Source organism: Daldinia caldariorum (assembly GCF_022478825.1).
Source record: "Daldinia caldariorum strain CBS 122874 unplaced genomic scaffold F4812scaffold_6, whole genome shotgun sequence".
NCBI classification, from domain to species: Eukaryota; Fungi; Ascomycota; class Sordariomycetes; order Xylariales; family Hypoxylaceae; genus Daldinia; species Daldinia caldariorum.
In genome coordinates, this window is record NW_025953042.1 from 1,310,381 (window position 1) to 1,323,635 (window position 13,255).

The window sequence follows — 13,255 nt, forward strand, 5'->3', positions numbered from 1 at the left end:
GCGACATCCCTGTAGGAATTGCATACCTAGGTACTGCTTTTAAGAATCCTACCTTTTAAATGCATTCTTGCGTTACCGCCGGCAAGGTACGTACAGGTAATACAAACAAGTGGTATTGGGTACCTAATTGTACAGTCAAGAGTAAAAGTACCTAACCTAAGCTGCAATGTAGCGACTTAACTAAATATAACTATCGTAAATAGAACCTACGTCCCAATCAGTACAAGCCGATGCGCGTCTGGGATCCTGTAGGAACTTCCGAGACGAACTTAGTGATTTGCACCTTCCGCTCTTCGATATCATTGCAAGCCTTATTGAATTCTTGTGGTTGCTCTATTGGTTCCATTTGACGGACGATGCCGCCTGTTGTATATATTTAATTGAAGGAAAGCCTCCTCAGAGCTTCCTCTAAAACATCCAAGTTCTTCATTCATGACCAAGATGCGCACGCGTGGAAATTACCTGCCATAACATAAATCGGCTCACTCTAGACTCACCTCATTCAAATGGAAAAGTTCAACTCAGGGGTAGGAGATAGGGAATTGAAAGTTCCAATAATATCCCGCTCCCGATCGACTTCAAGCATGTTCCAGGCTGTTAGTAGCTCTCCAAGGAATGAGCCGAAGGCAAAGAAGCAGGGACAGCATCTGTCATATATTCCCAGCTGTCTACACGCGGGGGAAACGACGCAACATGGCCAATTTTCCAGGTTCAGATCTCAATCCTCACCCAGCGCACCTCTACTGCATTCATCAACCTGCCAACAACCCGAGCAGTCAGATATAGGCTCATCAAATCGAGTCAGAGCACGTCCGCTTACGATGGGCGACGAGGTCTTACCAGGCGCAAAGCGACATCTGGAGATCAATACGAGGGTTCTTGCACAATCAGGTCCAGCAGCGCCCCGAGATCGGTTGCTTCCAGAATCACCGGGATTTCCCAAAATGCTAGCAGCCATGACGTTTCCCGTTCCGCCCACAACCTCAAGGCCATCTACGGCAGGTGCATGTGTTAGCTCTACAACGCGCTATCAGTCGAGCATTACCTCCTTTCCACAAGTACGGCCTCGTTCGTCAAGTAAGCGCGCAACTAGCTCCAAAGGGAAACCTGCAGCTTCACTAGATGAGTTAATAGCGCAGCAAACTTCGCTCCATCGACAGTGTGAACCTGGTGAAACTTCTCATACCCCTTCTACACCGGAAAAACTAGTTATAAATACCTCCATGACTAGAAACTCGAGGTCAGCGACCGTGGGCGAGACGGGTAGTTCACTAGCAATGGGTAGCCTCAGACCAAGGGCTTCCTCAGCTGCATCTTCTACGTTGATTTCTGATGATCCGCGGAGTTTCACCGAAAATGATAACGGGAGACAATCCTTTCCCTTCCCAGACGATGCCAAGCTTGCGCCGAGTTCGGTGCGGGATTTGGTTAGTATGGACGAGCCATACAATATCCCGATAGGAATTGCCATCAGTAGCTCTAGAGATATTGCATCTGATATGAATAAGTCATTCGCTGGTCAGGAAGGAGAAAGTCTCCAACAAGATACTCATGCTGTTCCAACCATCAGTCTTACTCTGCCATCGCCGTATGAAGAGAAGGATTATCACAAACGAGCTCTAGAACAAAAAGCTGTCCAGCAAGGTTCAGATAATAATACTCTACCAAACAAGCCAACGCCGACGCCTAACAACCATGTTGCACTAGATTTTGATCCAACTATTGTGCCACCTATCCCCAGCACCGATGATTCAAAGGATTCTCCTATCCTCGGTCGGTTCGTTAGCAGTTCCCCTACGACGCGGCGAGTACGCTCAAGGTCGTCATCCCGGACACGTGGCGGACAAGTAGTCTGTACGAAGAGTGGGTTAGCCCAAACTACCCAGATAGGGTCTGTCGAAAAGATTCAGCCTGCCTTGACAATACTTCCAGGAAATAGCTGGAAATTTTCGCAAGTTATGACGACCGAGATAATCCCGGAAAAGCAGGCCGACGAGCTCATTACGGCGGCGACTTTGAATTCTATTGCCATGACGCCAGTCATGGTCGTAGCTAACTTAACTCCCCGGCCGGAACCAAGAGTACCAGCCCCATGTCCAAGTCCAAGTTCTAGCCTTCCGCCTTTACGGCCCCATCTCAATAAAATAAAGAGCATGTCACAACAACGCCAAAAGCCTGTGCCAATAAAAGTACACAATAATGCCATAGCCAGCCATGGAGACCACACAAGATTGTTTACAGATAAATTAAACCGGCATACTCTAGCAGGGGTACCGACACCACCGACATCACCCAGTAGTGCTTCGCCAAAACGAAATAGCCATCCGATGGAAATCATACGACGAAGCCAGCTACGTACAGCTGGAAAGCCGTATCGTAGATCAGAACAAACTATGCATCAGCCCAACCAAGAGAAGCCAAACGAGGAAGTATGGAGAATCACAACAGCAAAAGTACGTTTAGAGAAGGCAAAGCTAGCTAGAGAAGAGGAAATATCCAGGCTTGTCGAAAGGATGCTCGGTGTTGCAAAGGCAAAAGATAGGAATGATGAAGAGCTATCCGACATGCAAGGTGGACATGCAGAAGAGCAGATTGAAAAACGCTTGCAACGTCTTGAGGAGGATGGAGACGCATGTCTTCAAGATGTAAAATCAGTGTTACAAAACATGTCTAGAACACTGGAAGAATTACGAAAAGAAAGTGGTAGCAAGAAGTTGATAGTGAATGAGTTCCGTATGTAAAATATAATACATATACATGAGGCCACCCTTCGGTGAGCACAAGAGCCCGAATACAGCTCCTCGAGCCACGATACATGCACCGAACGGTCCTCTAACGCCTATAACGCCCTAGCTTATAGCTCTCTTATCCATAATACATATAGCGAACGGCCGTTAGACTGTGGTTCCCCGTAGCTATTGCAGTAGCTAGGTACTGTAGAAAGGCGGCTTTCGATAATTCAGACGAGCTGGCTTGACACAATATCCCGAATAAGTTCGGGTAAACTAATGTTATTTTTTGACAAAATGCTGCTTTCGAGGGACTCGTACCAACCAATACATTCCAAACGTAGCTAGTATGTTAAATATGACATACACCACCATGAATCCCACGTCGCGCCACGCGTTTCTCTGGTCTATGCCGAAGCTTCTTAATATTGAGTTCACATCCGATAATGGGCAATAGCGGCATTCCAAATCATCCAGCGGATTCAAAACCTGTCCGCCAGCTGATCGTACGAATGGAGCCAAGTATTCACCGCACCCTTGCGTCCCTGACTCTCCGGGGAGGGGTATATTAAGGACCTCGACAGAGGAACAGGCCACGCCCGCGCCTGCAAAGCCAGCAACTGCCAGACCTTCAATAAGATATGTTAGAGGCGAAACGCGATACATGAAGATCCAAAATCGTGCAAGGTTGTCAGGCGGGGCAATAACACTGCGTCAATCATCAGCTTGCTGACTTTATTGGATCCGACTATGAGATGGTGAGAGGTAACTTAGAAGATGAAATAGCAACATACCCACAGAAGACCAGAGAGAACCAGTAGAAGAGTGTAGCAATCTGCATCGCAATCTCCGCATGCTCAATCCCGGCCGCAAAGAACTGGGAGATTGTGCTCGACCACAAATTGAACATCCAAATGAGTATGAAAGTCAATGCGCCACGTTCTGCCGTAGACATATATTCGTCTCCATGACGTTGTAGACCCGTAGGGTAGTACCAGGCGGCAAACACCGGCACAGAAATGACAGTCTGCCAGAGGAGCTCGACTAGAATATTCGCAGCGAGGAATATAACCCATGAATACGCTCGTGAATCACGCTCCCGGGCCTCGAATAATGCTCGCTGGTCGACAAAGTACGGAATCACTAGCTGGTCAACACAGCTGAATAGTTGTGTAATAAGAAAGACCGAAAATATCAGGTTTGTAACGCCTTGAATATCTAGGGGACTGTTATAAAAGGAGATGCCATTGAGAAGAGCCTAGCCCGCATTCAGTAAACCTGTCATGGGAGCTGTAAAAGCTGTAAACATATCGGACTCACAAGGAGAATAGACAAGGCGAACTTCGATCGTAGATATACAGGATCTCGCCACTGATCCTGTAAGACACGTTTCGTGATGATGGCCATCTGTTTTGCAAATGACGCCACATATTCATGATCGTAGACCTGGTTTGACGAAGAACCGTATGGCACGGGTGCGCTGTGTTTTATATCTGCCAAATAATTCAAGGTGTCACGTTTTTGAGGACTAGAATTCCATACTTCGGACCAATTCTGCCGCTTGGTGACATCCCTTTGGCGGGTATTAGTTGTCAACGCAGAAGACGACGCGTTCCCAGTTACTTCTAACATCCACTCTACTGGATTATCATCGGCTCGACACTTTGGAGCGCCGTTGCTTTCAAAATAGTTGATCAGGGTCGACGCGTCATTACCGATGTCACCAAAATAAAGGGTTATCCCGCCTTTATCGAGCAGTAATAACCTATCAAACATACTAAAAAGCTGGGAAGAGGGCTGGTGTATAGTGCAGAGTATCGTTTGCCCATTGTCTACCAACTTGCGCAGCAGCATGCAGATTGACCATGCAGTCTGGCTATCAAGACCAGACGTGGGTTCATCTAGCGATATTATTAACAGTTGGTGTGGGCGGAACCGTGGGTCAGGGGGAATATCCACTTACCAAGAAATAGGAGTAGCTCTGGTTTGGCAACCAGTTCAACAGCAATAGTGAGACGTGAGACGCTTTCGTTGTTCCACGTTGAGGCCTTCTCCCGGCACACCAACAACAGCATCAGCATACCATTGCATGTCCATCATACTCAGCGTGCTTTCTACGGAAGCCAGCTTATTTTCCTTTGTAACGGGGTCAGGCTGCCTTGGTAGAGCACTGAATTCTAAAGCTTCGCGGACTGTGGCAGTGGGAAGATGAACAAGTAGAATGTGAAGAACATTGGGCATTCAGCTTACCTCCATATATGTTTTACTGAGAAATCATATTTCATTGATATATAGGCTGTTCCTTGAATATGTCGCTGACCTACATCGCTACCAATCACAGCACAGATCTTTTGATTATCACTGATGTTGCTGTAGAAAGGCCCAGACGGAATCATTGTCGTACATGAGAATAGCCGATCATGCATCTAATAACTTCAGTCATACTATAGCACTATATTTAAGGGAGGATAGTCATACCTCATTAATCAACAGGCCTTCATATGTATATGCCAGTGGGTTAATACGCTAGAACTAGCTAAGCCATGGAACCATGTAGTCTGGCGGCACAATAAAACCCGTATAGATGATACATAGCAGTACTATAGCGGAGACGGGCACGGTAGTCTGCTCCCGTGTCCGCGTGATTGACCCAATCATCCGAAAGAGCATCGACATAGTGATGAGATTAACGAACATAAACAGCCAGTACACAAAAAACGCTGCTGCAGTTTGGCGAAGGTTTGCCATAAAGTAGATGGGGAGGTGTATGCTGAAAGATATAGCAATCTTGACAGGCAAGTCGTTGATTAAGGAGGCCAGTCTTTCAGTGAACGGATGGTAGAAGGCATAGCGACCTTGTTTCTCGACAATAGGCCGCTGGGCCCACATCACTATAACCTGTTGACAGTTAGATATGAGTTAATGCTGGTGTAGAGTAAGTGGGACAAAATACATACCTCCTGGCCCGGGACGAAGGCATTTACCATTAGTGCAACGAAGATAAGCAGGGATCTCTGCTGTAGGTTATCCGCATCCTCGCTCATATTGAAGAATAGGCTGCCCATTATGATACCCAGTATGGTGTTGGCAATGACTGTAGATATGTCGGTGGCTATATTTTTTTCATCCTTGGAAATGCTCTCCGTAAACACGTCAGAACTTGCCAAGTAATCGGTAGTGGATACGTAGATGTTCGCAGGCTACCACGCAGTTTTAGTCTGAATACCTTGCCTAATAGTACAAGTAAGGTGCATTTACCTTAGTCTTTCGATCCCAGTGGCCTTCTCTAGATCGTCTTTGGGATGCATGATGTTCATTGGGTATTGTGCGTTGAACCTGTCTATATTTGCACGCAGGGTGCGTGCCTCTTCGCCACGCTTCCATACGTTGGCGAACTCAGCTGGCAGGTGTAGCACTTGGTTCTCATAGCCAATTTGTACAACGCGCTCTGCTGGATTGGTCAAAGATGTCAAGAAATCTGCGGTGGTGGCTCAACTTGGCTTCACAAACCGAAGTTTCGTGAAATACGCCGTCGCAGCAGCCGCAGGCCCAAAGTACCTTATTTGATGTCCTTCGTAGAGTAATATAACATGATCGGAATTCTGATTCATATTAATATAGATCGCCATTAGTGATAGTGATAGTGCTGTCTTACTCCATACATTTCTTCAGATGCTTGGTATAAGCTCATAGCCACTGCTTTAATATGCACCTTGGTAATTAATGTGCCCCTCATCATTCAAGCGAAGCCCCTGAGTATCGCCAGACAGAGTCTTTAATAGGGTAGAACATCCACTTCCAGGTCGACCCAACACCAAGAGCATCTCTCCAGATAGTATCATACCCTCGAAGTCGCGAAGGATTTCTACATCATGCTTTGGGCTTGGCCTAAATATCCCCGTGACGAGACTAAAGGCTGAAGAGACTATATGGAGAAAAGTAGTACCCTGGTGCTGTGTTGCTACTGCAGTCCCGTAACAGTAGAGATTTCTAAACGATAAGCCAATTTGAAGCTTTTTAAGCTGATGGGAATTCTCTTCATCGCCGAAAAGTGTTATACATAGGTAGTAGAAAGTATTTACCTCTTATGGTTGGTCACAGATGCTATTACCTTCCGTCTTTTCTGGCAGCCATAAGCAGTCACCTAACACGACATCCTAGATAATCATGATTGAGATAGCACGGGAGCCACACGCTTAACACCCCTTCTTGCTCACTGGATGAGGGAGGGTATTTTACCAGGCATGAGGTAGATATCTCTAAGTACCTAGATACGTTATACTACAGCACTATGCCGTCAATTTTCCGGGTAACTAATAGGGACATACCCATAGACAGCAACTTATACGACTAGGTATCTGCAATGCGTGTATGCAATACCCTTACATACGGTACGCGTCACATTTAAAGGGCGATGTTGCCGCGGCTAAGGACGGTGGTTTGATTGGTTACCTCTAAACTTATTAATATATTACATGGGTTAAGCAGGCAGGCAGGCTGAGGCTCTAGGTTAAATTGTGATTGTTGCCTTGGTATGTGTAACTCTGTGTAACGCCGTTTAACTCTAATAGATTATGGTCCTAGGTAGTATTGAAATTGTGTAACTCATCCGTTTTAACTAACTGCATCTTCTAACAAGGCCGCCTCCTCCCATTCCTAACCGATTACCTAGCCCTCAGTCTTTCTCCAATCCCTAAGTTTCTCGAATCGTTCCCCCTCCCTCCCTATTCACTCTATTCACCCTATTACCTAGTGTCATCTAGTCGTCTAACGACCAATATGTTGAAGTCACTAGTCTTTGCAGCTTTCTCGCTGCTCGCCGCATACCTCTACAATAAGCTACGATACAAGCGCTTCCGGCAGTATGCTGATATCCCTCAGCTGCCCCCTTCCCTCCTGTTGGGGCATCTCAAGCTCATGGGCGAATACCTTGCACGCGGTCCTGCAGATCGACATCCAGGTGAATCAGAAGCCTACTAGTTATACCTAGATGCTCTATATCCGCTCAGTTTCTAATGTGCGGTATAGATAGCGTCTTCACGCAAATGAATGACGATCTGGGAAGACCACCGTTGATGTTTGTGGATTTTCGCCCCGTGAATCGTCCCATGGTTCTTGTTCGTAGCCACGAAATCGCAGAACAAGTGTCAAGATCCTCCAAGGCTTTCCCAACCAGCACTCCCAAAAGTCCTTTACCATATTTAGAACCTATCATCGGTCCAACCTCTATCCTTGCTTCTCACGGTGAAGAGTGGAAAGCACTTCGAAAGAGATTTAGTCCTGGGTTTGCACCCCAGTACCTTATGACCCTCTTACCTTGCATTCTGGACAAGACTGTTGGCTTTACCGAGCACCTAGACTCCTTTGTAAAATCAGGTGATGATTTTTCGCTTGTGCCTTTGGGTGTCAACCTAGCATTCGACATCATCGGTGCGATCGTCATGGGCGAAAATCTTCACGCTCAAAATTCCAACCCGCAGAAGCAGAGCGAGCTTATACAAATTTACAGAGAACTTGTTAGCGCCTATATGGATGACAAGGCCGACCTACCTTGGTGGCTAATTCCGCGGACGATATTGAAACGTCGTCGTCTTGGGAAGCGTATTGACGTAATCGTGAAAAGTATAATCCACCGCAACCATTCCGTCGAAAACGGCAATGCTCGGAGTATCCTCTCACTTGCCTTGGAGGATACTAAAGTCCTTACAACCCAGCTTATAGACGAAGCATGCGACCAGATAAAAACCTTCCTGTTTGCTGGCCATGATACAACTAGCACAACCATCGCATGGATATTCTACGAGCTATCCCTCACGCCCCGTGTCTTAGGATGTGTTCGTGCCGAGCTTGATGATATTCTGGGTCCGGAGACGGGCGTAGCTGAAGTACGATCAAAACTCCTTTCACCTGAAGGCCCGGATGCGTTGCGCCGCATGAAATACATCGCGGCTGTTATTAAAGAAACGCTGCGCCTCCACCCGCCAGCCGCAACTGCGCGAACTACAGCACACGGCACAGGATTTACTGTACGGACACCTGACGGCCAAGAGTATTGCCTAGACGGAACGATCATTTATAACTGCGAAACCTTAATACATCGGGACCCTGATGTATATGGCGATACAGCTAATTCCTTCGTACCAGAGAGGTGGATTGGACAGGACGATGAACAGTCTAAGAAACATTCCGACCTATCTTCGAACCAAATCCCTCCTAGCGCTTGGAGACCCTTCGAGCGTGGACCTCGCAACTGCATTGGACAAGAGTTTGCCAACATCGAACTGCGTGTCATTGTTGCTGTCGTGGCCCGTCATTATGACTTCTTCAAGGTGGGCCTTGGGGAGATTGAAACAGACAACAAGCAATTACCCGTCGCTACAGAGGATGGCCGGCTCAAAGTCAAATCTGAACTCTACAATGTAAGCAACGTTCGGCATTATTTTATCTCCCCCAATCTCCCCCATACTTCGTGTGCTAATACGGATACGATAGATGAGACAAATCACTATCAAGCCAGTGGATAGAATGAGAATGAAAGTCAAAATAGCACAGCAACAGTGAATGATATACTCTAGAGGTTCTGTAATATTGCTAACTCCATTGAGCACTATTTCGCTAAGAGTTTGCATGGAAATCAAATCCAGGACAGCGTGTTCCCGTCTTATTCTTACATGCCAATCGCGTATCTACCAAGGTACCACTACATCTTGGTACGTTCATGGCAAGATCATTAAGATCCTTAAACTACAGTTATGCTTGCAAGTGGGAGTTTTTGGTTTTTTTTATCGCGGCTAGGGGTTAAGTTTTTTTATGTACATTACGTAAACAAGGCTTTATGCTCGAACTTGTTCGGGATATTATATTAACCTAGCTTATTTGGATTAAGCAACTCGGCCGTGCGCAAGGTTTTAAGCGTTTTTATTAGGTGTATTATTCGGGAAAAAATGTTTTATTAAATGCATCTTTTAATATTAAAATTATTTTTATTTTAAAAGTTTTTTTTTAAAAATACGTATTATTATTATTAAAAAATGTAATACATTAATAATAATGTGAATAAATTTAAATTATTATATTATTTAAAAAATAATTTTATATTTAAATGTTTTTATTAAATATATTATAAAAAAATACATAATGTAAATTATAAGTTAATAGTTTATATAAATTAATAATTCACGATTTTGCATTTTTTTAATTAAAATTATTATAATTTAATTATAATATATTTTTAAATTATAATTTATATTTTTATAAATGTTATAACGTTAAAACGTTTAATAATATTTATTTAAAAAACCATTTTTAATTATTATTTAATTATTTTTAATATTATTACTTTTTTTTAATAATAAAAAGTTTTTTTTATAATTACTTATTTTTAATTTTATAATATTTAAAAAATACGTGATTTATTTATTAAAAATTATTATTTTTTTAATAAAATAACTTTATATAATAAATAATATATAATTTTCGTAATTTTATTTAAAACATTTAAAATGTTTATTAATAAATAAAAATAATTATTATAAATTTTATTATATGTATAAAAAATTTATAAAATAATTTTATTAATATTATATGGTATTTCAAAATTTACATGTGTATTTTTTTTATAAATGAAATTTAAAACGTTTTATAAAACGTTAAGAAAAAGTTTTTTTAATAATATGTGTAAGGTTATAACATATTAACTTTTCAATAAATAACAAATATGCGTATTTTAAAAGTATAAAAACAGTTATATTTAATAGTTAAATTTTGTGTAAAAAATAGGTAATATTATTATAGCGGTAATATTTTTAAAATTTTATAAAAATATAGTTTTTATAATTGTTTAAAATTAATAGCTTTTTATAAGTTATTATATAATTTTTGATATATTTATTAAAATATTTTAATTATTTTAATGTAATTTTATTTATTATTTAATTATTTAATATATTATAAGAGTTTTATAAAAACTTTATTAATAATTTATATTATTATTTAATAAAGCTTATAATTTAATTAATTTTAACGTGTTCGTTATTACGTTTTTATAATAAAATATTAGTTATTTTTTTAATATAAAAAATTTAAATAAAAAATACTTATATATTTAATTTAATAATATATTTAATAATAATATTATAAATTTATATTATTAATAATTATTAATATAATGATATAATATATTAAAAAAGATATTATATAATTTTATAATGCGTTTAATATTAAAAATTGATTTTAACAAAAAACATAAAATATAAAGTTTAATTTAATTTTTTTATAATATATTATAAATTAATTAAATAATATATTATTAAAATACATATATTATTAAATTAAATGCGCAAGTATTTTTTACCTAAGTTTTTTATATTAAAGAAATAGCTAATATTTTATTATAAGAATATAATAGCAAATATGTTAAAGTTAATTACGTTATAAGTTTTATTAAATGATAATATAAATGAAATTGCTTTAAAATAGTTAAAATATTTTAATAAATATATTAAAGGTTATATAATAAGCCGTAAAAAGCTGTTAATTTTAAACGATTATAAAAATTATACATTTACTTATTTTTTATATAAGTTTTAATTATTAAATATAATTATTTTTATACTTTTAAAATATGTGTATTTATTATTTGTTAAAAAGTTAATATATTATAACTTTGTATATATTACGAAAAAGGATTTTTTTAATATTTTATAAAGCATTTTAAATTTTATTTATAGAAAGAAATATATACGTAAATTTTAAAATAATTAAATTATATTTTTTAAATAATAATAAAGTATTTTTAAAATTTACGTATAATTAAAATTAATTATACATTATTATTAAACTTTTAATTATTTAATTTATTTTAAATATTTAATTTATTTTAAATATTTAAAATATTATATAATATTAATAAAACTTTTTTATAAATTTTTTACATATATAATAAGATTTATAATAATTAATTAATTTAACGTATTATGATTAAATTATATAATTTTTTTTAAATAATATTAATTATTAATATTTTAATGTAATTATTACGTTAAAATAATTAATTAAAATAATTTTAAATTTTAATATATTTTATACGCATGCTTATAGTTTTTTTATAATATAAAGCTTTTTATAATTTTAAATTTAAATATTATATTATAATACAAAAGGTTTTAAAAGTTTATATAAACTTATAAAATTATAATCCTTTAATTAATTTATATATAATATATATATAATAATTATTATTTAATAATTTTTAATTTAATTTTATTACTTTTATTTATTTTAATTATTAAGATTTTATATTGAAAAAAAGAAATTCATAATATAAATATTACTTTGTTTAAAACTTTATGACTTTTAAAACTTTTAAATTATATTTATATAATATAATTTTTAAGTTATATAAATTATTTATAAATATATTTCTTTAAGTAACAAATTTAATTAAGTAAATTTTTAAAATATAAATAATAACGATTAAAATTATTTAACTTTTTACGTAAATTTTAATTTATTATTATTAATTTGTAATATAAATTTTTAAATAATAATAACTTATAAAAAATAAAGTAATAATAAGATTTTTTTAAAAATTGGTTTAAATGTTTATTAATTAATATTAATATGTTTATATGTTTATATGTTTATTATAAAAAGTGAAAAAAATATTAAAAATTTAATTATTTTTATTTCTATCCTTTTACCATATTTATTTTAAATATTTTAAAGGTAAAAATTACCTCAAATTAACTATTATTAAAGTTATTTATAAAGTTAAAAAAAAAGTAAATTAATATTAAAATTATTTATTAAATTTTTATTATTATTATTTATTAACTTATTTTTTTAAATAATGTTATTTAATTTTTAATAAAATAAATAACTTATTATTAATATTAATTTAACTTGTGAATTTACATTTTTTAATTAAACAAAATTACTTTTTTAAAAAGTTAACAATATTAAAAAACTATTTTAAGTTTTTTATACTTATTCAACCTATTTAATTATATAAAATCTTTAAATAATAATAATTAAAACTTTTTATTAAATAAAATTACCTTATTAAAAAACTAATAATATTAAAGGACTACTTTTAGCTTTTTATAATTAATTAACCACATAGAAACCATAATTAATAAAAATTAAAATTTCCCATATAATACTTATTTTAATTATTAAAAAATAGTTTTTTCATAATTAAAATTTATAATAATAAAGTTATAAATAAATAATATAATATATATAATGTTTTGCATTAATTAAATAAGTATTTAAGGATAAAATAAGGAAAATTAAAATTTATAATTTGTATTATAAAAATGGAAATATTAGCTTAATAGAAATTTATAAATTATTTAAGCTTATTAATTATTTTAACGGTAATATAAAATTAAATAATATTAAATAATAATAATTAAAAAAAAACTTAATTAAAAATAATTTTTTTTAATAATGGAAAATGTTATTAAAATTATTTTAAATGCGTTTAGTATTAAATGATAATGGAAAGAAATTATTTTAATTAA

The 13,255-nt window shown here is 36.3% G+C and overlaps 5 protein-coding genes across 5 annotated transcripts; 2 read left to right on the forward strand and 3 right to left on the reverse strand.

Moving 5' to 3' along the window:
* The first annotated feature begins 404 nt into the window (after positions 1-404).
* F4812DRAFT_352977 (uncharacterized protein) lies at positions 405-3,109 on the forward strand. Its single transcript, XM_047931745.1, has one exon. It carries the CDS (start codon positions 507-509, stop codon positions 2,739-2,741), a length of 2,235 nt encoding a protein of 744 aa, XP_047791272.1. The 5' UTR covers positions 405-506; the 3' UTR covers positions 2,742-3,109.
* On the reverse strand, positions 3,012-4,810 carry F4812DRAFT_470706 (multidrug resistance protein CDR1; the record flags this gene model as incomplete). The annotated part of the gene is made up of 4 exons (XM_047939009.1): positions 3,012-3,438; positions 3,524-3,987; positions 4,050-4,630; positions 4,693-4,810. 4 exons carry the CDS (start codon positions 4,808-4,810, stop codon positions 3,012-3,014), a joined length of 1,590 nt encoding a protein of 529 aa, XP_047791273.1.
* Positions 4,811-5,261: 451 nt separating this feature from the next.
* F4812DRAFT_470707 (ABC-2 type transporter) lies at positions 5,262-5,929 on the reverse strand (the record flags this gene model as incomplete). Its single annotated transcript, XM_047939010.1, has 2 exons — positions 5,262-5,627; positions 5,687-5,929. Coding segments are annotated over 2 exons (609 nt in total), but the record flags the coding sequence as incomplete, so codon positions are not given.
* On the reverse strand, positions 5,792-6,936 carry F4812DRAFT_425311 (uncharacterized protein). Its single transcript, XM_047933915.1, has 3 exons — positions 6,385-6,936; positions 5,988-6,331; positions 5,792-5,929 (listed from the first exon to the last, which is right to left on the reverse strand). The coding sequence occupies exons 1-2, from the start codon at positions 6,466-6,468 to the stop codon at positions 6,221-6,223; spliced, it is 195 nt and encodes a 64-aa protein (XP_047791275.1). The 5' UTR covers positions 6,469-6,936; the 3' UTR covers positions 5,792-5,929; positions 5,988-6,220.
* A 344-nt stretch (positions 6,937-7,280) lies between these two features.
* F4812DRAFT_425312 (cytochrome P450) lies at positions 7,281-9,693 on the forward strand. Its single transcript, XM_047933916.1, has 3 exons — positions 7,281-7,689; positions 7,758-9,148; positions 9,222-9,693. Exons 1-3 carry the CDS (start codon positions 7,509-7,511, stop codon positions 9,288-9,290), a joined length of 1,641 nt encoding a protein of 546 aa, XP_047791276.1. The 5' UTR covers positions 7,281-7,508; the 3' UTR covers positions 9,291-9,693.
* The last annotated feature ends 3,562 nt before the right edge of the window (positions 9,694-13,255 follow it).

Bases quoted from the DNA above. Each gene is read 5' to 3' on its own strand.
- F4812DRAFT_352977 (XM_047931745.1), top strand. From the start codon at position 507: ATGGAAAAGTTCAACTCAGGGGTAGGAGATAGGGAATTGAAAGTTCCA.
- F4812DRAFT_425312 (XM_047933916.1), top strand. From the start codon at position 7,509: ATGTTGAAGTCACTAGTCTTTGCAGCTTTCTCGCTGCTCGCCGCATAC. The intron at 7,690-7,757 runs GTGAATCAGAAG...TGTGCGGTATAG, and splicing joins TCCTGCAGATCGACATCCAG to ATAGCGTCTTCACGCAAATG. The intron at 9,149-9,221 runs GTAAGCAACGTT...CGGATACGATAG, and splicing joins TCAAATCTGAACTCTACAAT to ATGAGACAAATCACTATCAA.
- F4812DRAFT_425311 (XM_047933915.1), bottom strand. From the start codon at position 6,468: ATGATGAGGGGCACATTAATTACCAAGGTGCATATTAAAGCAGTGGCT. The intron at 6,332-6,384 runs GTAAGACAGCAC...AATATGAATCAG, and splicing joins CATCTGAAGAAATGTATGGA to AATTCCGATCATGTTATATT.